The sequence below is a fragment of the Frieseomelitta varia genome, unplaced genomic scaffold (genome assembly GCF_011392965.1).
Source record: "Frieseomelitta varia isolate USP_RPSP 00005682 unplaced genomic scaffold, Fvar_1.2 scaffold_950, whole genome shotgun sequence".
NCBI lineage: Eukaryota > Metazoa > Arthropoda > Insecta > Hymenoptera > Apidae > Frieseomelitta > Frieseomelitta varia.
In genome coordinates, this window is record NW_025110757.1 from 131725 (window position 1) to 158416 (window position 26692).

Sequence of the window (26692 nt, forward strand, 5' to 3'; positions counted from 1 at the left end):
TGCACGTTATTTTTCAAACAGATATCCACCGATCCGACGATGCAGAATCCCGCTATGGTGGTCGCGACCAATAATTTTGAAACACCCCGTACACTTGATAATGACAAATTACGAATACTTATTACGCGTTCATTTCTGTCATTCTATTCATTTTTCTTGATATTTATATAAACAATATGAATTTTTTTTGTTTATTTGATTGTTGTTCTACAGACTTTGGAGAATAGATGTACCATGTTTGTTTAAAAAATATTATTTAATAAATATTATTATTCAGCATTTTAGCCGTGATTAGTCACTATACAAATACTTGTTACACCCACTGTATGTATTGTGTTCATATACAATATAATTGTATATATACTTATAATTATTGTACTATCATTGTATGATCATATTCATAAATATTCTATACTTATAATCATTTTTTTAACCTTTTTCATTATTTATTCTTTATAAACTGCTTTTATAAATTTTTATAACAAGAAATTATTAAATTATTATAACCAAATTTAATTATATATTAAATTATTAGAAATATTTATTTATTTACGTTTTGTCTTTTATTGACAAAATAGAAAAAGAAATTTATTTACTAATTTTTGATTTACTATTTGCATTAACAAATTGTTAAAGAAATATTTTGATTATAATTACATATGTATATGTACCGGTAATTATAAAAGTAATCTAAGTCAAGAATTTATTTCGCATTACATTCTTTTAAACTAATGTATGTAATCTGATGTAATTTCTAAGAAACTGTAAAAATTAAACTGAGTTACGTCCTTAAACGTAATGTGGAATTCAGTTATTTATGTTTCAATTGTTTATGGAAAAATAATTAATTATTTCACTATCAAATAGCTAGAAAATTTTCTGCCAATTTTTATTGTCCATAATTATTATTCTATGCATTTTTCTGATTAATAAAATACCAGATCTGAGATATTCACATTGTGAGCAGTTCATATTTTGATAAGTAAATTTATTTTAAAAAAAAATTTATTTTAAAAAATATATTTCTTTAATTTTTCGCATGAAAAAAGTCGCATTTTAAAGCATATTAAGAATATTACAATTCAAAAACACGTAATAGCTTACAGTGATGCATATTCAGGCCAAAACTGTAACATTAAAATAGCACTGACGTGGATGAAAATTGTTCAATCAACATAGAAATAGTAGATCATAAATTTCTGATATCTGACCATTCATTTTTGCCGAATGATCGTGATTTTGGTTCGATAGAAATGAAAATAAGAAAAGAGAATTATTTATACATCATTAAATATTATTATGAACCACTAATATTTTAATATTATGACCTACTAATAACCTATGAGGAGAAAAGAATTCATTTGGTACAAAATTTTTTTGGCTGAAAATACAATGGATGAGATTTTTTAAAAATGCCCCGTATAAGATGCTTTATAAAACTTCTTTAAATGATACTAAATTCCATGTTTTAGACCTTTCACTCAAAAGAGGCAGGCCAAAAATATATGAAAATATCCACCTAATTCCATCATTATACATTAGAGCAATAACAGAAGAAAAATATAAAGATATTAAGGATTTACTTCCTTACATCCGACCAATTTACCAGAAATATTTTAAATCTTATCTTCACTTGAATGTTTCATATACAGAAAACGGCCAGATCAAAATCTCAATTCTATAGAGGACATTTCTACATGTAAAAATAAACCAAAAGAAAGAGAAAATCAAAGCTATTTCCATAGTGTCTACTATAAATGATTTATTTTATTATTTTTATTTTAATATCTTATTTTCTATCTTATTTATTTATTTTATCTGATTTTAAAAATTTACTCTATCCACTATGAGGATAACCTTTTATTATTTCTTATTCTAGAAAGTTTGTAATGAATGTACGATATATACTAACAGTTAAGCATTATAAGCGACAGTTTGAAAATATTTGTTTTATTATATTACTAATTATATTTACTGTATTAGATAATAAGCTTATTTGGTAACAATTTATAATAACTAATAGTAATTTATAATCGCTTAAATTTTTCTTTTACTGCATTTTCTTTGTTGGATTAAATAAATTAGATGATAAACATTATTAACTGAATTATTTAAGAAACAGAATTACTGTCTAAAATTAAAATAAATACTGACAATGAATACTGTCTATCTATTTTTAACAGTTACAAGTTACAATAACTGTAATCTTTTCCTTGAATAAAGTATATTTATGAATGTAAGAGTAGACATAAAAAATGAGATATTATATGATCACATTTAGGCTTATCAGTAAGATGATCAGTAAAATGACATATACGCGATACGTTACATAGAAATATATATAAATATATATAAATTCATACCTTTCCGTTTGTTATACTTAATTTGAAATCAAAATTTTCTTGTGTCATCCAAAATCGCCATAATCGGTAACTGTATTCAGAACCAGGTATTTTTATCTGCAATCCAAATAAATTAAAATTAAAACTTCTTGAAAATAGAACAGTAAATTACATTAATTTTTCAACGATTTTAAATATGAAATAAAACTTTTGAAGTTTTTAAATATAAATAAAACAATTTATACGTGAAAAGAATAAGTGAAAACACAAGTATTTATGTTTATGTAATATAGCTATTAAAACTGTTTTCAAAGGAACAAAAATACATGAAGATTTTCGAAGAAAAAAAGCTGTTTTTAATTCAGAAATTTATATATTCTGACATACGATAGATGTAAAATTTAAAATTATATATAAATAATAGATATATAATTCGACATTTTTGTAGAGTCAATTAAATGTATGTACATACGTATCAATTTATATGATCATACTTGGTAAAAAATTTTATCAAAATCCTTATAATATGCTAGCATAGAAAAGTGTTCGTCTTACTTTAAAAGGATAATAAATTATTTATACTGAAAAAGAACCAATCAGCATGCATATTTTTTCATTCAAAAAATATTTCAAAATCATTGAAAAATTTTTAGAAAATTTTGGAAATCATTGCTGAACAAATTTTTTATTCAAATTACCAAACCAAGCAGAAAATTATAGCATTAAATATAGCCTGCTTATAGATATTCTATTTAAATTTTATTTACTAATAACAAGTTATCTATCTCCACTTTTTACATCACTCACAAACAATAATGATATAGCACATGAAAGTTAGAATTTGGAATTAAATATTAAATAAAAAAACAAATAGATATAAAACAGAATAGTTAGAAAAACAAATAGAAATATAAATTAGAAGCAAAAAGAGAAAAAATCAGAATGGCCAGAAAATTATTAGGAGTAGCAGATAAGAAAAATGGGAAAAACATGGCAGCAGCAAGAAACAAGCTTGACAAAAAAAAAAATTTGTCATTAAAGGTCTGGTAGTGAAATAAAGAAAAAATGAAGACCTTCATTAGAAAAAAATGAAACGTTGTGTTGTTTGAAATGGGCAAGAAAAAAGGAAAGGTTGGGAAATGTGCAACAAAAAATAATAAAAAGAGATTATGGATGAGAAAAACTCTTCAATGATCTGATAAAGCAGGAGAAATTAAAGAAAAAAAATTGTGAAAAAAAGCGCAAAGTTGGTTCGAGAAAGATATAAAACTATAAAGATTCCTAAAATTGTAACCCTAAAGTGGGTCGCGAGTTGATTTCTGATGGGTTTAAAATTTTGGGTAAAAAATTTTTAAATATGAGAGTGGTTTACTGATAGTTAGTGGTGTACTGATATGTAAGCTTAAACTAGTAGAGCAATATTTTTTTATTTAATGTCTTATCCATAAAAGTTTGGGAATTACTGCTGGCTTTTCTTATCTTAAATAGAGCAGACGAACATTACGTTGTTAGAAATGCGTCACAAAATGAGTTAGCTAGCTTGCTCAAATAAGGTTTGATCAAGAGTTGAAGGAACCAAGTAGGAAAATCTTACATAAAAAAGGTACGACGAGGAAAGGTCCACTAGACAACTTTTACGTTAAGAAATCATCTTGATATGAAATTCCGAGTGAGTAGCCTCGCTCTTGCTCTCTCTAATAAAGTTCTGTCCAATTGTAAAATATAAGTAGGGCGAATTTTTATTTATACCTCTATAACCTAACAACATAAACAACAGATAACGATGTAGAATAATAATTTCAGATAATAATACTGAAAATCGTTGTCTTAGAAATTTCCGGGCATTAAACTCAATGCAGGTACCACTAAGTACCTGTTAAAAAAGAAAGAAAAAAAAATTCCGGTAATATCAGATGAAAGCCACATAGAATTCAATTTTAACTCAATGAGAGAAATAGAAATAGTAAAAACGGTAAAAACAGATAATGGAAAATGAAAGAATTCCAAATACCACGTTAAAGAAAAGGAATTGTATAGATTCAGCAAGAACAAATCAACAAATAAGATCAAAATAATAAGGCAACATGAAAAAATGGGATGATTGGAAAATCTACAACATAAGTCAAATAGATATGTAATATGTAATACTACTATATTTATACTTAAACCTCTTCCTATTTTTATTTAACATATAAATCCGTTGCTAGAAACACTTAAACAAATAATACAATAGATCCGAAGGAATTTGTACTGAAACAACAGGAAACAGATTAAATTACAAACATTTTCTTTAGATGCATATAGATCAGTTGTAAAAATGTTCAAAAATAAAGATACGGATTACTAATTGGAAATAAGGATATGGATTGTCAAGGCCAAAGTTACATAACATTTTTGACATGGATATGCTTTAATTCAGCGTGGCAAATCAGAAATTTCTAAAACCATTTGACCATCCCATTTCAATCTAGGCACCCTATAAATTTAGTCAGTCTCAAGTGCGACGACCAAGTCCACACCACTGTCATGTCATAAACACGTGCGTATTCGAAAGATTATAAACACGAAAGTTTTCAGAAGACAACCATTCTCAGAAATATTGCCTCACCCGAATCACTTTCATGGGGGGGGGGGGGGGGCGTGCGATGGAAAATTTTGGAACTCTTCCCCCATACTTTCTAATTGGTCTTCACACATTCCCCGCTTTATAACTACTCAGAGTTCTTTGGAAAAGGTAATCCTTGAGGTAAGGCTTGATAAAAAAGAGAATTTTGAAGATGTAAGAAACATTACTCAGACTACGTTATAAATATAGGATGCAGTACCGTTGGGCCTATAAAGTAATTGCCAAAATGAAGTGAATTTAGCTATAAAAGCACATTTTAGCTATAAAATAACTTACTTCCTGATCACGTGATCGGCCTAGATTCAACACTCGGTTGACAGTAGAACTGAAAAAGCAAAAATTGCAATCTTGACATTCAGTACAGAACAAGTTCCTGATCAACCTCCGGGCAAGGAAATTGAGCAAGCCTTTTTATTCACAATCTCAGTGATCAGTGAATAAGTATGTGTGTAGTACAAAATCAAACAAAGAATCCAAGTAAGAATCAAAACTCACGTCCGAAGAAAAAAACATACTATTAGATGCTGTTACAAACAACAAAGCCGCAGCAGCAAATCTGAACTGCGTAATTCCAGACAAGAGAAAAGCCACAAAAAAACAAGTTAAAGTTATCACAATAAAAAAAGGGCCACATCCTTCTCAGACTAACTTTCCATTATAAATATGCAGCAAGATATGGAATACATCAACCTAGCAATCCCTACCAAAACAGGCGTCTTCGCTGACTGTATGATCAACGAGCAAGATAACGATAAACAAAACACGGCAACTCCAATGAACAAGATATGCTCCATCGCAGACCCTCAAGCAAATCCACTTAACATGGCTCCCAAAAAGACCCAGCCATTCAATCCCTCCCCGCCCTCCTCTATATTCACGGCAACGTAAACCACGTTGAGCTTCTCCATGCCCTAAAAGACAAGTACAACAACGCTTTTCAAACAAAATATACTTCTGGCAAGCTCAAAGTCATGTTCATTAACATTTTTTCTAATTTAAAACAATCTGTTTAAAAAAATATCGAATATCACATTTACCCAATTAAGACTGAAAAAATTGTAACAATAATCCTCAACCCGGGTTAATCCGCCTTCCCGAATTCAGAATGTGCAATAATCTTAAATTCCAAGATCTAAATCCCATGCATTGCACCGAAATCCTCACTCACATTAAATATCCGATATCGCATCACTTTCGCCTTCGGAACTACGCTACCATAACCATGACAGTTAACCATGACAGATACGTGAAACATCTGAAAATATACTGGGAAAAATTCGACTCCCATAAACCAATCACGGTGTTTCCGCTGCCAAGCTCATAGTCACACCTCATCCAACTCACACCAATCACACTTCATCCAACAAGAAACCAGTTTGCGTCAAATGTGCTGGTTAGCATGACACAAGATCCTGAAACTGCTACATGTGCCAACTGCGCGCCCTACTAGCCTTCTTGGCAAAAAAAAAAAACCGCTAGCAACGTGGGACTTTAACACATGCAGCAATTCCTCCCATCCTCATTCCTTCTAACATAGAATTTTTTCCCCCTCTTCCAAAACAAAGACAGAATAAAACAAGAAATATCGTACGCAAGAGCAGTATCATACTCAACCATCCCTATAGTCTCAACCAACTGAATTTCCGATCAATACAAATCTCCCCGACCAAATAAATGAGCTCAACTCAGCAGACCTGGACCAGTTCCTTCAAACCATAGCGTTCATCCGAAAATATTATATGAATTACACCAACAACCTGGAAAGAGACAGAGCTACTATTCTAATAGTGAAAGAATTCGACAATGGCAAGCCGTAGAAACCTCATTAATAACATTTTATGGAACGCCACGAGCGATAAGAATAAGATAAATGAATTTCACAAATTCCTAACAGACCATAACACAAATATCGTAATTATCAGCGAATCCTGGTCCACCCCAAAAAACATCATGAAAATTCCAAGTTACAAAATATACGGACAAGACGGACCACAGCCAACAGCCCAACAGCCAACCCTACATCCACAACATAGAAATACTAACAATCAAGACCAAAACAGCTCTCCACACTAATCATTGGAGCGGCATATCCCCCCTCCCCTCTCAAATTAAAATCAACCTTGTTTACCTGGACACTATCATACTATTACATGATCTAGTCACTATATCATAGGCAATGTTTGTATTTGAAATTACACAGAAATCTGCAACCTCATCTGTAAGCACATTATAGAATCAAAAAACCAAAAATAGCAGAATAGACTTTCAAAAATAAAGAAAATGGACCACACACTTTGGCAAATGTACAAAACCCAAATAACTCTATTAAGAAACACTACCCGCAATAGTCTTTGCTACACAGATGAAGAAAAAGCAGAAGTCTTGCCGAAAACTTCGAATATATTCATAACACCGTACGGAATACACCCTTCTCCATCGATCACGAAATCGAAAGTTTAGCAATCTCCTTACATACGAACCCACTCACATGCTACAGTACCCTGATGCTAATGTACCCCTCAGCAGATAAAAAACCTAATTAAGAAACTCCCCAACAATAAAGCCCCTAGAGACCGGACAAAATCTACACAACTGCACTTAAAAAATTCCCAATAAAGCCCATTCAATTATATTACATATTCAAAACTTGCCTCAAACTGTCCTATTTTTCTACGACGTGGAAAATCGCCAAAGTAATACCAATCCCAAAGCAGGAAAAATTCGCCACAGAAGTTATCAGCTACTGGCTGATCAGCACCTTAAGCACTATTAGCAAAATATTCGAAAAAATCATCCACCTTCTAACTCATGTCAAAAACAACAACATAATCATCCCACAACAGTTTGGTTTTAGAACAAAACACTCTTGCATCCAATAACAGCTACAACGTGTCATGAAACACATCACTCTAGAAATAAACAAAAATAGATCAACGCAATTTATTTTTCTAAACCTTGAAAAAATCTTCGATTCGGCTTGGTACAGTGCTCTGTTAAGGACAAGGGTGGATGTAGGGACGCGTTGGCAGCCACAGACATATAAAACATTATGTGAGGGATGCATCTCTAGGCTAATTGCAAATATTACTTTATGGGACTGACCTTGCCCACTGCTACCTCTTGGCCCACAATAAATTACCTTCCCAATCACGTGATCGGGAAGAAAACAATAAAGTCGGCCCTTTAAAAGCCGACACAGGATAGAAGAGACAATGTTGAGGTATAGAATTGACAGATACAGTTAGTCATATTTGATCCGATACAGTGATTATTTAGATATTTATTTTTTTATGTTCGAGTGATTTCGGTAGTTTGACAAGCTGAGTGATAGACAGCACAGTGTTAACGGCCGTTAGCATTCAAACAAATCAAACAGTCGGTTCGACAGTTTCGGAGCGAACAACGCTCAAGGGGCAAAGCTCCAAGGAAAATCTCGGACGATCAAACCTAACAGCTGGAAGTCTCACCCCGAAAAAACCATCCAGTTCAGGGAAACCTGAACACGAACAAAGTAACCACAAGTCAGGCCAGCCTAATTGCGGATAAATCCACTTTATGAATCACAACAGAAAAAAGAAAACTAAAAAAGGAAAAAGTCAAAATTATAGCTACTTGTAGACGGTCGCTTTGCGATTCATCTTCGGTTACCAAGATCAACAAAATGGTATGGATATTATAAAAGGTATGGATATTATAAATCCAGACATTCGCACTAAAAATAGGTTCAGCATATTTGCTGGATGTCTAATAACAGAACCTGATAACGAAAAAACAAACCTCAAACCCCTTACGGGAAACACCATAGCACACGGAAACACTACATCTAACACAAATTCACCATCTGACGTAAAACTATCAAATACAAAATCTCTACCAATATACATACATGGAAACATTGACCACATCATGCTACTGGATGCCCTAAAAAAAAATTCAAAAATGCCATTCAAGTCAAATTTGTCTCCAATAAACTGAAAATTATATTTGCAAATTTAAACGATTTCAACGATTTCAAAATCATATGTAAAAACGATAACACTGCGTTTCGCACATACACAATAAGCTCAGAAAAAACAGCAGCTGTAGTTTTAAAAGGACTAATAAGGCTACCAGTATCAAGAATATGCGAAAATATCGAAAGTCAGGGTTTAAACCCTATCTCATGCTCAGAGATACCGATTCACACTAGATACCGTGTTATTTTTGCACCCGAGACATCTTTAGCACAGATAAATCACATCATATTTATTGAAAACGTACAATGTTTCCGATGCCAAGCACACGGACACACATCCGCAAATTGTAATAAGAAGGCAGTGTGCTAGACACCAGAAATTGCACTAAAACCCGCGAAACTTCTGCAACATGCGCGAACTGCAAAAGAGATCATCTAACCAATTTTTCTAGATGTCCTGCCCTCTTAGCATTCTTAAACAAAAAAAAAAAAAATTCATACACAAACAAACTCCAGTTAGCACCACAACAACCATCACTTATTCTTCCCCAAACACACTTTCCTATCCCCCCCCCCCCCCCCCCCCCGCACCAAAACAAGAACAGCATTACAATCACAATTTCACGGACAAGATAGACCAAATTAAAACAACCGACCTAGACTTATTCCTAAAAATTATTACACTGATACAAAAACATTACATTAAATGTACAAACAACCTTGATAAAGTTAAAGCTACAATTCAAATAGTTAGAGTTAAAATATGACTCATAAAGAATCTTTAAAATTTATCTTATGAAACGCAACTAGCAAAAACAAAATCATACTAGAATTGCAAAATTTTTTAAATGACCACAACATGGATATTGTAATAGTTAGCGAAACCTAGCTTGCACCTACAAATATACTCAGACTCAAAAACTTTAACATCTTCAGAAAAGACGGATCCCCCTCTGCCGCCAATAAATCAAGAGTAAAGGTAACCGTTCACAAAGATATCCTATTTGAAGATATTCCATAACTAATTCCTCCTAATATAGACATTATAAAAATTAAACTTAAAATTACTCCTACACTCACGGTCGGCGCCGTGTACGCCCCACCCAGAACAAAAATAAGTCAAACAGATCTAAACCATATCATCCCTCTTTACGAAATAGGGCAGTTCATCATCGGGGACGACTTTAACGCTAAGCACCCCATCTGGAATAACCTCAATAGAAACACAAACGGATCAGCCATAAAAAATCACTCGGCCCTTCGAGACTACCAGATCATACATAGCCCAACGTATACATACAAACAACCAAACTGCTCGCCGACTAGACATTTTCCTCTCGAACATACCTTATTCCTACAATTGCAAAACCATTGACGATCTACCCGTAGAACTATCAATACAACTGTACAGAACAGCTAGAAGAACAATAACGACAGAACACACAGACTGGAAAACGTACGCTAAACTCTGCAGTAAAATCAACATTAACCCGTACTTAACAAAAGAAACTCAAATAGACTTAGAAATTAAAATCCTTACGTAACACATACATAAAGCATACAACACAAATAGTTTCGACATAAGCTCCATCACAGAAGCACTCCTTCTCAACACAATAAAAAACAGAAACAAAATGGGAAGAAAGTTCCAAAAAACGGGAAATCCGATTTTCAAACAGAAATATACTTACAAACAAAATCCAAAAAATAATAATACGTATAAAAAATAACACATGGCAGCAAAAATTATCCAACATAAAAAATACGGATCACACACTATGGCGCACCTACAAAATCACCGATGGCACCAAACTAAAATACTAGTCTTACAGGATACCACACACAACTCCCTTCTCTACGGACGAAGAAAAGTCAATAGGATTCGAAACTTCGAAAACATATACTTGACGGCATATAACCAACACTCTCCAATAGTACTTCCAGTTACACAACCATACTGCTCCCCTAAAATAGTCAAAAACATAATTAATTATCTCCCAAACAACAAAGCCCAAGAACCTAACAATATAACAGCCAGTAAACTTAAAAATCTTCCAATTAAACCAATAGTTCAGTTATATTATATTTACAAAGCTTGCCTCAAATTAGCCTATTTTTCAACATCTTGAAAAATAGCCAAAATAAACATCGTGGAAAAAATTTTAGAAAAAATCATTCAGCACCATCTTCTAGAACACAAAAAAAAACCGACTAATCCCACAGCAATTCAGTTTTTGTCAAAACCATTCATCCATTCAGTAGTTGCAGCAAGTCATCGAGCACATAATCATAGAAAAAAACAAAAACTGAGCAACTCAACTCATCTTACTCGATTTAAACAAAGCTTTCGATTCTGTTTGGCACAAGGCACTAATAACAAAACTTCATAACATAAAAATTCCCATAACATTAATAAACATCATTAATAACTACCTAAATAACAAGAAATTCTATGTCTCCATAAATGGAACAAAATCCACGTACAAAGAAGTCGGATTACCACAAGGATCAATCCTAGGACTCTTCGTACCCTACTCTTTATACTTTATATAAATGACCTACCTAAAACAAACATACACAGCCATATCTGTCGACAACACAGCAATTTACGCTTCATACGGGATCCAACGCAAACCACAATCTACATTCAAAAATCACTTAGATCTGTTACAAAAATACTTCATAGATTAGACATTGAAAATAAACCCTACAAAAACTCAAGCTATCTCATTTACCACTAAGAAAAACTCGACACTCAGGACCATCAAAATTGCAGACCAAAACATTCCCCGGTCCCTCATCACAAAATAGGATTCTGGGAATCCTAGACTCAAAAATCACATGAGCAGTTGCTATAAACAAACGGACAAATTTAGCATATCCAGTCCTACACAGACTTATCCCCTTCATATTAAAAAACAGCAGATTAAAAACAAACATTAAAATCAATTTATACAAAATATGCGTTAGGCCACTTATCACCTATGGACAAATCTGGGCGACTGCAGCCAATACACATACAAATAAAATCCAGAGGATGCAGAACGACACCCCTCTACACTCTATAGCAAATATTCCAACTATTCAAGAATTCATACAAAACTCACTCAACACGGCGTACAACCTTAATCCACTCATCAGAAGTACAGAAAACTATGAAACCACAAACATGCTACTAAAAATTAGAACAAAACTTCCGAAGCATGCAATAACACACAGCTAAATTACATAACAGTACTCTACATTAGAATCACATTCAAGTACAGCAGGTTTTTTGAAACTTTTTTTCTGCAACCCACACTTACATGCATCACACACATCCAAACTAAACAAGGTAAATCTAATTCACTAATTCTTCAATTTAAATGCAGGTTATAGGGACTCGTTACCCCAGCAGCAAGAATAACCACGGAAAAAAAACAGGCAGTGTTTGTGAAACAGTTACTTGAGACAGTTCGTCAGAAGCAGATGTTCAAAGCAGTTCAAGAGTCGTCAACTTTGCATATCGTCAATCCAAAAAAAGGGAAACGACATCAGTCGTTGTAGAGCACCCTTCAGGTAAACATCAGGCTTATTACACGCAAATTCCAAGCAAGGTCCATCAAATCCATTCATCTCCCATACCAGTGTCCTTCAAGTCAAGTTATATACGCAGAGTAACAGACTCGACAACAGTCGAGACTTTTCTTAACACCCTCCTAACTACAGAGAATAAACATCCCACTCTTGCTCAACAACATAGTAGCCAACTACCTAAAAAATAGAAAATTCTACGTGTCAGTCAATGGTACTCTCTCAACCAAAAGCATCACTGCGCAAGTACCGCAAGGCTCCGTCCTAGGCTCGCTGCTATTTATCCTTTATATAAACAACCCCAAAAATCCACTTAGCAGTTAATGCCAATGACACTGCCAACTTTGCCTCCTCTCAGAAACACAACAAAATACATTCAAGCCCATCTTGATGAGCTTTAAGAATATTTCCGTAAATGGAAACTCACAGTTTACCTGGGCAAGACGCAAGCCATCAACTTCACCAACAAGAGACCCGCTGATCAAATTATCATAGTAGGACAAAACATCCCTTGGACACCCACGGTCAAATACTTTGGCATACATTTAGACACAAAAATTACATGGGCCCTTGCAATAAAAGAGCAAATCTTATCCTGTTCTTAACAGACTGTATCCGCTACTCTCAAGAAATAGCAAACTCAAATCCAGGGTAAAAGTAAATTTATACAAAACACGCGTCAGTCCAATAATGACATATGGTCACCAAAGACATACATATGTACATCAACAAGATCCAAAAGATACAAAATAAATTCCTGCACATCATCTTGAACAAAACATATGACACATCAATCAGCGAACTCCACGCAATAGCTAACATACAAACAATCCAAGACTATAAAAATTCACTCGAAACAGCTTATCACCCAGAACACCAAAATCTACCAATCAGCTAAACAGAAAATTACAATGTCAACGACATACCACAGAAAATCAAGAAAAGACTACCAAAACACGCAATTACAACATAAACTCGAACAGGGTCACATCCCAGAAAGAAATTAACAGAGATATGCAGATTTTTTGAAATTTTTCCTGCTACTTCAACAACAAGTAACCACACAAACCCGCTCTCTCCCCAAAACATCAGCACAATTAGTCCTCATATTTTTTATGCAAATTAAATAGTCACACAACCCCAGATACTGCGAGAAATTCATTCACAAGTAAAAAAAAATCACGTGATCGAAACAAGAGAATCGGCCCATATGAGGGCCATGACGCCAATGCGCCGCAGCAGTTGTTCCACCGTCTCGCGCAATGTCCAAGTCTGGGGATGTCCACTTCGTTCTTGCTACGATCACATACTCAAGGAGTAAAAGTACTATCGCAATTCGCAATAACTAGTAATTCATTTCCTCAAGTACGATCTTACTACAAAGAGGAAATCAGGCAGTTAAACAGTATTCATCAAAGCAGTTTTTACAAGTTACCAGTACAGATATCATAATAATCAAGCAGAAGTTACAAAAAATTATAGCAGAAGTCAAATATTGATTAAGTTAACAATAAATCACAGAAGTAGTATTCAAGCCATCAAACTTAATACACACAATAAAATTAAGGTAAAATCCATCATAGTTATTTATTTCTCACAACAGTGGGGGTCTTTCGAACCCCAAGAGATATATGCAGAAGTACACGATCGACATCAATCGTGACTGTCCTTAATACGGATTATTAATCGGAAATTTAAGGTTATGTTAATAAGATCTGAAATTAAACCTAAAACGTATCAAATTCAGTCTTCAGGAAAAAACAATTTAATACATAATACTATCAAACCACCGCTCAATTCCTTTACCAGTTTTTAATAGAACTTGAAAAAGTAATAAAGAAATTTATAACACTACTGTTTGTAGTACATTTCAATGCAAAACAAAGATACTAAGCTCGAGAATGAATTATTCCAAAGGCAATACATTATTCCACTACATAATAAACAACCAACTAAAGTATTTTCGTTTGGAAGATCCACAAATATGTGGATCTACATACATACAGCTATAGGATCATATATTGGACAACACCATCACTAATACAAATCTCGATATCAAGACGAAGGAATTGCTTAAACTATTCTCAAATCACCGATCTATAATCTTTCAACTCGATCAAAATATTGCAAAAATATTGCACTTACAAAGAGTACTACAAATTAGACAAATTACAAACGGCTCACAACAACGTAAATTGCAAAGTATTCCTAAACGATGTACACGACATAAGAATATCAGCAAATTTAACTTTTATGATACAAACAATGGCACATATTTGAATAAAATAGAAAGAAAAACAACAAAATATCCAACATATGTATATTTCAGATCTAATTTAAAAAAGAGAAAAGAAATAAGAAAATAATGATCAGTCACTAATAAAGTTAGAAACAAAATTCGTAAAATAATTCACTAACTTCACAAAGAATACAGGAGGAATAAGTTCTTCGCTGTAGAAGGGTACAAAAAAAACTCAGAAAACTATTTTTATATCTCCAATTTAAAAACAGGACAAAAGTTGAACAAAATCCACAGAGGCAAGTATCTAATTTAAAAACTATAACCAATTACTTGCAAAAAATTTTTACGAAAATTTTCATGGGTTATCAACTTGTCAGGCAATGGTATTATTACTCCACAAAGTCACAATAAAATAAAAGGAAATATGTGCTAACAAGATTAAAGAATAACAAGCCACGTAAAGACAACCAAAATAACTTTCAAATAAATAAGATATCTAACAACAATAGTTAATGCAATTTTTAGAATAGGATATTTCCCATAGATTTGAAAGTGTGCAGAAACCCGGAAAATATATATCCTAAAGGATATACATTTTTATTTCCAAGACAAAAATTATTTCCAAAATGATAAAAAAAAACTATTTATAAAAAACTAATGTATGAAATCGCAACTTAAAAGCTGTGAAAGCTTAATTCCAGATTACAGATTTAAGGAAAACCACAACACAATATACTGCATGATCAATAAAATAATCTGCACCATGAAGGAAGGCAAATACTGCACAACAATCTTTTTAGATGTTTATAGAAAAGACACTCGATAAAATTTAGCATAAAAGACTATTAGAAAAATTATAACTAAATCCTATTAATTTACGCAGTTGTTTTTTGTTACTTCTTAAATAGATTTGACTTTTCAAAATCAGCAACACAACCTCATCACCCAACAAAGTTTATGCTGACGTACCGCAAGGAAGTATCCTCGGGCTTCTGCTGTATTCATTATTTACTGTTGATATATCAATATTCAAACACTGAAATGTATATTTTAGATGACATAGCTATTCTCTTTACACATGAAAACATTGAAATTGCAACCTACAAAATCATGTAAAAGGAATTGTAAATTGAAGATGACAATGAAATTAAAATAAATTTAGCTCACATATTGTCTTCGCTCTTTCAAAATAGGAAATCAACTTCCAAAATAAATTTTCCAAAATTCAAAAATCAAAGTAGAATCCGTCAAATATCTTTGACTCCATCTGGATAGCAAATTAAATTGGAAAAAAAATTTATAAATATATATATAAAAGATCGAGCAAATAAAAATGACTACGAAAAACATGTACTGACTTCCAATGAGAAGATCCAAATTAGATACAAAAAACAAACTTCCAGTCTATAAAATCATAATAAAACCAATATGAACGTATGGATTGCAAATCTGGAATATAAGTCAAATATTACAAAAATAGAAAATCTTCAATCCGTTATACTAAGAACTATTCTAAGTGCATCATTGTAGAAAACGATGACATCAAGAAAATTTTAGGAATCCTTACAGTAGCAAAGGAAATAATACCATATTAAAAGTATATCAATAAAGAATAGAGAAACGTACAAATCTGCTTGCGGCAAACTGCTGTTCAGGTTTTCCTAGAAAACTTAAAAGAAAATCAACTAATTGTAAACCTGATCTACTAAATAAACAACTCAGAAATTGACATAGAAAAATTACTCAGATTAATCTTTCAACAAGTTCAGAATTGTTAGTACATGTACCGAAATTCTCAAGGTTATTGTTTCTTTTTCTTTTATTTTTAATTTATGTTTTATTGTATATTTGCTACAAGGAATATAATTTTATATATATATATATATATATATATGTATGTGTGTGTATATGTATAAAATAGGAAAATTTTATAAAAGAAATAAAAAACAATAAAATTTTATAAAAGAAATAAAAATTAAAAAAAAAATAGTAGTAGAAATTTTTATTAAAAAAATAAGAGGGAAAGGAAAAAAAAGAAAAAGAAAGAAAGGAGAATTTATTATTTTGAAACGATGCAGATATAGCAAAGAAAAACATTGAATTTTTGAATTATATCAGAGATTTTTATTTGTTAATTAGTAAGAAATTTAGATAGAAAGCAAGAATTGAAAAGAACTAGAAAAAAAGTTATTAAAGGAACATGTATACACAATGTCAAGAAAAAAGTCAAGGAATCAAGAGAAAAGTCAAAAGAAGAACTGTAACTGATACAAAGAAACAATAAACAGTAGAAAATAAAAGTAAATCAGAATTACAGGATTTAGCATAAAGGAACTTCAGAAAAAGTTTTTTTTTAAATTTAAAAAGTATGGATACTATATAAAGAAAAAGGATGAGAATACTAATGCAGAGAATAGGAGACAAAAGATGGGAGAGGATATGAATGAAAGAATATAGAAAAAGCGAAAATTGATATAAGAATGAAAAATAGAAAAAAATTGAACGCAGAAGAAAAATTACTACATTTGATTAAGAGACTAGAATATCTTAAACGGTAATATAAATGGAAATACAAACCGAGAATTCATCTTTGTAGAAAATAGAAGAGAAATGGTGATTAACTATGTTCTATGTTCTGTGTTCTAATTTAATAATGCACAACATAAAGAGCCATATGCAATATCAAGCTGCAATGAATCTCTTTCTCCTTTTTCCTCCCTTCAATGTACAAACAATTGTTAAACAGAATGGTTTCTATACTGTTTTTACAATTGAATACATGTATTTAACATAATTGAAATATAATTTTTAAAAGTTTTGTAAATAAAAAAGAATTCAAAAGATTTATAAACCGTAAAAATTTTCAAAACGGACTACGAATTGTGTATCATTATTCTAAACAGTATAGAATCATTGCCACCATTATCAAATCGTATGAGAAACGTATACTTAGATCACTAATTTCTAACAAAAATTTCTAATAAAATAGAAAACGAAGAAGTCGAAAAGGAAGATTAGGCAACAATTGAGGTGATATTTAGGAATAAAAGTAATGTGGAGCACTATGAAAACAAAACATTAGAGTTTAATATTATGGAAAAAAAGTTTATTGTCGACAAGTTATGAGAGAAATTGAAGACAAGTGTTAGAAATGTTCTAATTATGAAGAAAATTAAAATAAAATTGGAAAGGCCAAATGGCGGGACAGACAATGAATTTACTAAAAAAAATAGTAAGCGTAGATAAAATGAAACAATGGTAAGATAGAAAAGAAAAAACTACAAAGTATAATATATAGAAAAACAAATATTACAAGAGATTAACCAGATGAAGAAGAAAAATCATAATGTAACAAGTAAATACAATTGGAATTTAAAAATATTCAATAAATACACAATATATAATAGTCAAAGTTATGGAGAATTATATTTACACATCAATTAATTAATTATTTAGAAATAATTATTATTATAATTATTATAATTATTAAGAAATTATATTTAAGAACTTACTTTTGTTACGGATCCAGTAATTTCTTTAAAATGTTGCACAGCTTTTAAAAGAGCAGTTCGCATTTCCCAATTTACTCTACTTGTTCTTATATCACCTGAACTTTCTTGGTAAAAAATATTAAGACATCTTATATCTACTTCTGCATCTAGATTGAGTAAAGATGCTTTCTCTCCAATTATAGTTTTCAAAATAGGTATTAAATCTTCTGCTTTTTTACATATTGGGCCTGCTTCTGCCATTGAATTAGGATAATTTTCTTTTCGAAGTCCAATACCCTTCAGTGGCGTTAAACCTACGAATCAAGAATTCTTTAAACATTTCGAACACTCTTCTGTAAGATATCCAATTCAAAATTCATGTCTCAGAAAATAAAAAATTATAAATAAGAGTAAAACTGAGTACCATTATTCTTCGAAAATAAAAGCTATTATATACATTTAATTCATAATGATAGATTCAGTTCCTCAGGCATAAAACCATAAGCCAGAAGTGCTTCTCTTTCGTAGAAGTGCAGAAATTTTCGATAAAAGTCATCTTACAATTAAAGTAAGCGAATTAACTTTTAATTATCACTTTCACTTGAAGAATTATTACAATAAGTATAGCAGTGTAATCTGTATTTTGTATTTTCTTTCATTTTCAATCTTCAACTCAAGTTCAAAAATTAAATATTTAATATTCAGTAAATCTTGTGAAAATATTGAATATTGATCAGATTTATATTATTCCGTCAATTATAGTATCAATAACCCTAATCCTGTATACTCCTCTATACAGAAATCTAATGAAATCACCCATATTACCTAATTATAGCCTACGGAATTTTTTGTTTACACAATCAACTTATCAAATTTTACGTTTCCAGCCACGAGAAACAACACATTTCCCAAGAAACAGACATTTATAATAGATATCATAGAAGGCGTAATCGTTAAAGAACATGTTCCAGCAATATTACTACTAACAATAAGCAGTCTCAACGTCATCCGATTTTTTTCTCGCATATTTAATGACAGAATCTGCATTTATCTCGACAGCAAAACTACAACGAGAAATTTTTTATTATATAAATTTTCTAGTCATAAAATACAATAGTATAATAAATAAATATATCAATAACATACACCACAGTCCCTTACAAAATCTATCGCAAAGAATTGTTTTATCAAATGACTGACCTCCGATGTAGAATATACGAGATTCTGGTTTCTCGCACATAATTTAAAAGACAATACAAACACTTCGCATAAAAACTCAACAAATATAGGAAATGCAGAAAAAAATGATGCATCATCAGTGTTATCGATCCATCAATCGACACAGACATAATCAGGGATACATATGATTCAACAAACTAAATTTCCGCCAAAAAGTTTAAACTTTAATTTACAAAGAGAGAAACTTCTTTGCCTTTCATTTTTACCTACAAAAAACACTAAATTGGTCATTTATTTCAGGTTTCAAACTTCAAGCTCCAAGTCAGTAAAAATCTACATAAAACTAACTAATCAAGTCCTAAATAATCAAATCCTAAAATCCTAAAACATCCTCTATCAAGTTGTTAGAATTAATTTTTGGCTCCCAATTATTTCATATTAACAAACTTAAAGTCGACAGCAATCAATGTCTGAATATATTTAAATTAATATTAATAATTTTATAAACTATATTATAAAACTATAGTTAGATCTAAATTCGATAATGGATCAATTGTCTACGATTCCGCTAACCCAAATGCACTAAAGAAGCTGTCTCATACATAATAATATATTTAGGATACTACACTAGAATAGTAGTGGGAGCTTTCTGCTCTAGCCCAATAAATAATATTCATCGCTACTAGAGGTGTGCGGGTACATGAAATTACGGGTACCCGTTTGTTTGACTTACACAAAGTCGAGCGGGCTCGGGCGGGTAGCCCGATGATTTCGGGTAGCCCAACGATTTCGGATAGCTCAAAAATTTCGGGCAGTCCGACGATTTCCGATCGAATAGAATCAGTGAACATACGATCTCACCATTTAACAACTTTATTTAACAACCATTTATTTACTTATTTGCGACACAAAGGATTTATTTTTCCGAATTTATTTGTTATAAAAAATAGTATAAATAACCATAAATTTCAAAATAGGTCTTAAAAGATAATGTTTATAATCATATTTCTTTTTTATATTTTAATTTATAGAGTTGATCAACGTGGTTTCTTTGCAACTTATTTATTAAAGGTTTTTAATTAGTCTAAGAGTATTATAATGAAAATTTTAAAACTGGTGCAATAATAATATCATTGATTAGTAATATCTATATACGTACAATAAACTAATAAAATGATATAGAGAGTAAAAAAAATGTATATAGTAATATACCTGCATATATAATAGGATTCGCTACAACTCGACTGAGATTTCAGTACCCTAATTCCAGCAAATATGGAGCTCTTATTGTAATATTTACTTAATTCATTGGCTTAAGCTATGAGTCAGACTTGCAGTGAATAATCTGGACCAAAATGCATTATTATGATTCAAGTTCATAGTGCATGATTTGAACAAAACGCATTATTTGAGTCTACGAATATTTGTCAATCTCTAACAATTTTATGTCATTTATGTATATATATAAAAAGGAAAATATACATTACTGTAATATTACTCTTATCTTATTAATATGTAACAGAATAAAGCAATATGTTCACATGAAGTACTGACGATAAATCAAGATCGCAAAGTAAAAAATATTTGAAGATTGAATGGATTAAATAAACATATTCAAATTTTATTTTTTTGAAAATGAAATTTTAAACAGAAAAGTATTATTATTTTACATTTTTCACTTATTTTTGCAGATAAAACTAAACCTTTTATCAATTATTCATTTCTATTTATTCCAGAATTAGTTAATAAATAATATTTATTAAAATCGATTAAAATAGGTTATAAAATAATAAAAATAGAGATTTTATAATTGTATTAAATTATAATTTAATGAAAATATATGATTTTAAACAAGTACTCAGTTTTATTCATATTCATTAGTAAAACATTCTTGGAAAAAATCTTATTTCCTTCTGAACTCTCGTTTTTAGCAATGTTTTTTACTCTTGATATTTTACTATCAAGAATATCATTGTGTGTTAGGAATATTAGGAATATTAAGTGTATTAGATATACTTTTCTATTCTACTTGCACTTATTCATAAATTTTTATTTATATATAGTGATTTTCTTTCTTTTGCAATTTCATCCTAAGCGGTTTGGTGGATTACATCCTTATCATTAAAGAGATATAAAAATAACTTAAAAATAAAAAATATTACAGTAGAACTTAAAAATACTATTTATAGTAGAACTTGAAAAATTTTTCAATAACAAGAAAATCAGTTTGTTGCATGCATTAAATATAAGTATATACCTAAATATTTAGATATAGATAATATATTAATATTATAAGTATAAAAACCTCCAGTTGGTTTAAATCCAAACGCTCCATTAAAGAAGGCTGGCATTCGAGTAGAACCACCAATATCACTGGCAATGGAAAATGCACTCCCACAGGCAGAAATAATTGCTGCTTCCCCACCACTGCTTCCACCAACATTTCTAGTGGTATTATATGGATTACATGTTTGTCCATATACATTATTTCTTGATTCAGTCCACAAATTTAGTTCAGGTACATTTGTTTTTGCAATCAAAATTCCACCGGCATTTTTCACAAAACGTATTACAGTTGCATCTTCTTCAGAACGGAAAGTACACCTACTTACTAAACCCATTGTGTGAAGCATGCCTAAATAATCATAACAACCAAATTTCTCAGTAAATCCGAGAATTGATTTAATTTAATCATGTTGTAATATAAGTATAGAATAAGTTAAAGTACAAATGTACATAAATATCTCTAAGTAAATAATTAAAAACAAAAATTGAGCACGCACACTAGAACAGTTCTTGATTGATCAAGTGCTGCCGATTGAAAATATACGATATGTCTGATTCAACGAGAAAAGCTCAATCAAATATTAATGATACGAAAAAATGTTTCAAACAAAAAAAATTGTATGATTTCAAGGGGAGCATATTGTGAAGTTACCTATAACATAGCGATAACTTTGAAATATCTTATAAAGATCATATTAAAATTTTTAAATGATTTTTTTATTGTATATTTTTATCGCTAACATTCAACATTCTTTTATTTCCATAATACAATTTTGTATTTTTAGCACATCATGATACGTGTAAGAGACACTACCCAGGCCAAGTTGTAAACGTAATGTGAGGGAAGCATTGCTGGGCAGTACCTACCATTAGGTCCATAAAGTAAATGCTTTAAAAATTGCTAAAAAATTACTTTATGAAACTGACCTCTGCCCAACGGTGCAAATTTCGCCATAAAAATCTACGTTTCAAATCGCTCGCAAACAAATAAAGATATATCACAACACTCAAGAAATCACAATTTGTTTCCTCAATAACCTACTGCTTCTAAAATACGAACTTTAAAATTCGATGTACTATCGGTATTAATTGCTATTCTTTCATTCATTCATATCTTTTTTAATAGATTATGGACAATATCTTTCGCTAAAAGTTAATCCTGACACCAATGAATGATATATTAATAACAAAAATAATATTGGTTATTGAAAAATAAATTCTGTATATCAACATGGCTGAAGCAAAGATATATACCATATTCATGATTTCAATAGACTATCTAATATTTCTAAGATTTCAATAGATTGTCTAAGATTCTGTAAAACTCGCAAACTTCTCGATTCAAAAAGTTCTGAAGTAAGTATTGAACGGTTAAACACAGTCTTACCAAGTTTGTCATAATTTCCAATCTGTGGCTAGATCCTCTTATTATAATATTCTAAACATTTGCTGTGATTTCCCAAGTTTAGTGGAGATCCGGTCGTAAATCATGAAACAGTAAATAGCGACGGATTTTCTGCCTTCGAACAATTTCGAAATTGCCTCATTTGTAACATACGTATGTATTTTTATTATTTAATCAATAAATTTAATGACAATGGATGATAATGCATAAAAACTAAATGCATATTCTGGTTTCGAGTATCCGAGTATCAGGTTCTATCTCAAAATAGAAAACAAGTAGTATACTTAAGTTTTACCCGATCCGATACCCGAATATTCACAATGATAACTAGGCATACGAAAAATACGTAGATTTGTAACCATATTTATATGCGTTTTATTATACATAGACCATACTGTTTATTTTATTATTGACATGCCAATCTTCATTAATTGTAATTATTAAACGTAATAGACGTTGTTTTCTTGTAGTTTTAATGCATAACACGAAATTGATTTGTTTCTTATTTGTTGTGACAACTGTTTCCATTATTATTATTGTTAATGCCTCATCAGTATCAATGTTTGAAAATTATTTATATATGTTATTATCAATGCAATTATTGGTTATTATTATTATTGATACAGAAAATGTAATTTAATTCGATGTAATGCATTAGTAACTGCAATTGATACTTGAAAGATGATCGCAAATAATTTATATTAGTTTTCCATTCTCCGAATGATAAAAAAAACTCTGCGATTCATCCGATTGAAATTATTTTAACATAATGAGTAGTATTTGAACTTTTTAAGTATATATTTTGTGAATAATGAAAACATAGTCATTTTTATTTTCGTTTACTAATTTCATCACTCTATAGCAGTCATCGCCACTGATAGATGCAATATCAGTCCTTGATGTAGTATCAATATCAATTGAACAAATTATAGTTTCTTTTCTGAGATTATCAGCAATAATTTATTCTCAGATGAAAATGTAGTAACATTACTTTCAGAGAGCTACTTTCAAAACAAATAAATTTCGTTTTCTGAAAATAACTCTCCGAGAATCGGTTTTCAATGCCAATGCCAATGCCATCACCTAGTAATTTTTACTCCAAAACAGAATTAAGCAGTAATATGAGATTTAGACAATACATTTAATTTTATTACAATAATTTTTTATAAACAGACTATTTTGACTCTATTGTAATATCCAGACAAACAAAAGTTTTGATTCAAATGTCATTTCAGGATATATTAAGAGTCTCTAGCGGAAGATGCTCTCGAGAATACTTTCAAATTGTGTATCCATTTGAGAGCAGCTTTAAAAACTTTCTGAAAAAGTTTCTACAATGCTCGCCGAGAGTTATTTTTGAAGACAATTATTCTCAGAAAAAGAATCGTCTATATCTGTCTACCTATTCCGCAGTTTGAAATATACAATAAAATGGTAATTATGAACATAGAAAAGATTTGTGTTCTTATTATTGCGTACAATATTATAAAAAGAAATCACCGTTGCTGGATAAAGATTTCAATTCATAATAAACTGATTAACTGATATGATCAATAATGACCAAGAAGAATACAAAATTAAGAAGAATACAAAATTGTACTTCTGTACAATGCGTAATAGTGATATTTTGCTTTTTACTTTAGGTGAATAACGAACATTATTAAACGTAAAAATATACGTAAATACAAAAATGCATATCCTTTTTTTTTTTATATAGGGGTTTAGCATCGCATCAACTACGAGGTCTTTAGCGACGTGTCGAAATTGACTCTTTATAACTGGTCTAGTAGTTGGGTCTCCTTTAGGTAGTTGATAACGTTTTTTTTTTTGTTTCTGGCAGGTTAGAGCGGTGTTTTGATTTAATCCATATTAATACTTCTTATGCTTCGGTATTTTCTGCATTCATGTAGCAGGTGCTGAGTGGTGATTTGTAGGTTGCAGGTGTTGCAGAAAGGTGGTTCTGTTTTGGTTAGGAGGTATTCGTGTGTGATCTTAGAATGTCCGATTCGAAGCCTGGTCACAGCTATCCTTTCTTTTCTGCTTAGATTGTTGTTTGGTATTTTTTGATAAAAATGGTGTGCTATATCGTGTATTTTGGTTCTATTTGTCGTAGTCCAAATTCTGTTCCATTCTTCTCTTTCCAGTTTGATCGTTGAAGCTAGTAGGTCTTGGTGTGGGATTGGGATGTTGGTTTCTTTTGTTTGGTTGAGTGTTGCTTCTTTGGCTAAGGAGTCGGCTTGTTCGTTTCCTTCAATTCCCTGGTGTGACGGGATCCAGGTGATTATTATATGTTTATGGTCGTTAGTAAGTTCGGTATATGTTTCTTGAATCATTTGTATGACTTCGTTGTTTTTGTTGCTATTGATGTTTGTTGTCGCGTTTATTGTAGTCAAGGAATCTGTATAGATTACCACTGATTGATATTTGTTTTCTTGGATGTGCCGTAGTGCTTCAAGTATCGCGTATGCTTCAGCGGTCAGGATGGATGTGTGTTTGGAGAGTCGTTATTTTTTAATGGAGTTTTCTGTGACTATTGCGAATCCTATTCCGTGTTTCGTTTTGGAAGCGTTTGTATATATCTTGTGGTAGTTCTTGTAGGTGTTTGTTTCTGAAAATCCTGTTTGTGTTCTGTGTTTTTTTCATTTTCTTTTTTTTCTTTTTTATTAGCCAGGTCGGTGTTTGTTTCTAGTGTTTTTAATATCCATGGGGCTATTTTTCCGTGGTTGCGTTCGACAATAGGTGTTGAAGTGATTTCTGTTGTATTGAGATATTTTTTGAGTCTTGTACGGAATGGTGCCGGGAGTCTTGAGTTTCTGTTATGGTGGTCTATTAGTCTGTCGGCAAAGGTGTTGTTATATGTTGGGTTATTCGGTGTTGACGCTATTTTTATAGCGTATCTGAGGCTGAGTAATTTTCTTCTCTGTTCGAGGGGCATTTCCTTGGCTTCAAATAGTATGCTGGTTATTGGACTTGTGCGGTAGCTTCCTGTGGCTAGTCTGAGTGCTGTGTTTGGATGGGTTCTATTATTTTGATTATGTTAGGTTTGGCTGAATTGTATACTATTGATCCATAGTCCAATTTGCTTCTTATTAGCGCTTGATAGGTTTTTAAGAGAATTTCTTGGTCTGCTCCCCAGGTGTAGTGGGCAAGGGCCTTTATGATATTGATACGTTGGGAGCATACCTGTTTGAAGGCTTTTAAGTAAGCCATGTCAGTTTTTGGTCGAAAGTTAGTCCGAGAAGCTTTATGCTGTTGACTCTGTTTATCTCGACCTTCTCCATATATAGTTTCGGTATATTTTGGAGCAATTTTTGTTTTTTGGAGAAGACTATAAATTTAGTTTTTTGGGGGAAAAGTTGAGACCTGAATTTTTTGACCATCTGGTTAACTCGTTCAGGCTTGTTTGTATTAACCCGATTGTCGTGTTAATGTTTCTTCCACTGCATGTAAGGGTAAGGTTGTCTGCGAACAGGTTTCTTTGGACCGGAGGTTTTATATCTCTGGTTATGTCGTTGATGCCTATTAGAAATAGGGTGGCGCTGATTGCCGACCCTTGTGGTACTCCGTTTTGTATTATGGTTGGGTTGGAAAGT

At 31.3% G+C, this 26692-nt stretch overlaps 1 protein-coding gene across 1 annotated transcript in view; it reads right to left on the minus strand.

The window, feature by feature from the left end:
* LOC122538015 (fatty-acid amide hydrolase 2-like) overlaps positions 1–25592 on the minus strand; it is a 36557-nt gene extending 10965 nt beyond the window's left edge. Inside the window, exons 1-5 of the mRNA XM_043671733.1 lie at positions 25286–25592; positions 23233–23239; positions 21714–22046; positions 18251–18543; positions 2364–2459 (exon numbers count right to left, since the gene is read on the minus strand). Coding sequence (XP_043527668.1) covers positions 2364–2459; positions 18251–18543; positions 21714–22046; positions 23233–23239; positions 25286–25432 — 876 coding nt within the window. The 5' untranslated portion in view covers positions 25433–25592. The remainder of the gene's footprint in view (positions 1–2363; positions 2460–18250; positions 18544–21713; positions 22047–23232; positions 23240–25285) is intronic.
* Between the last annotated feature and the right edge of the window lie 1100 nt (positions 25593–26692).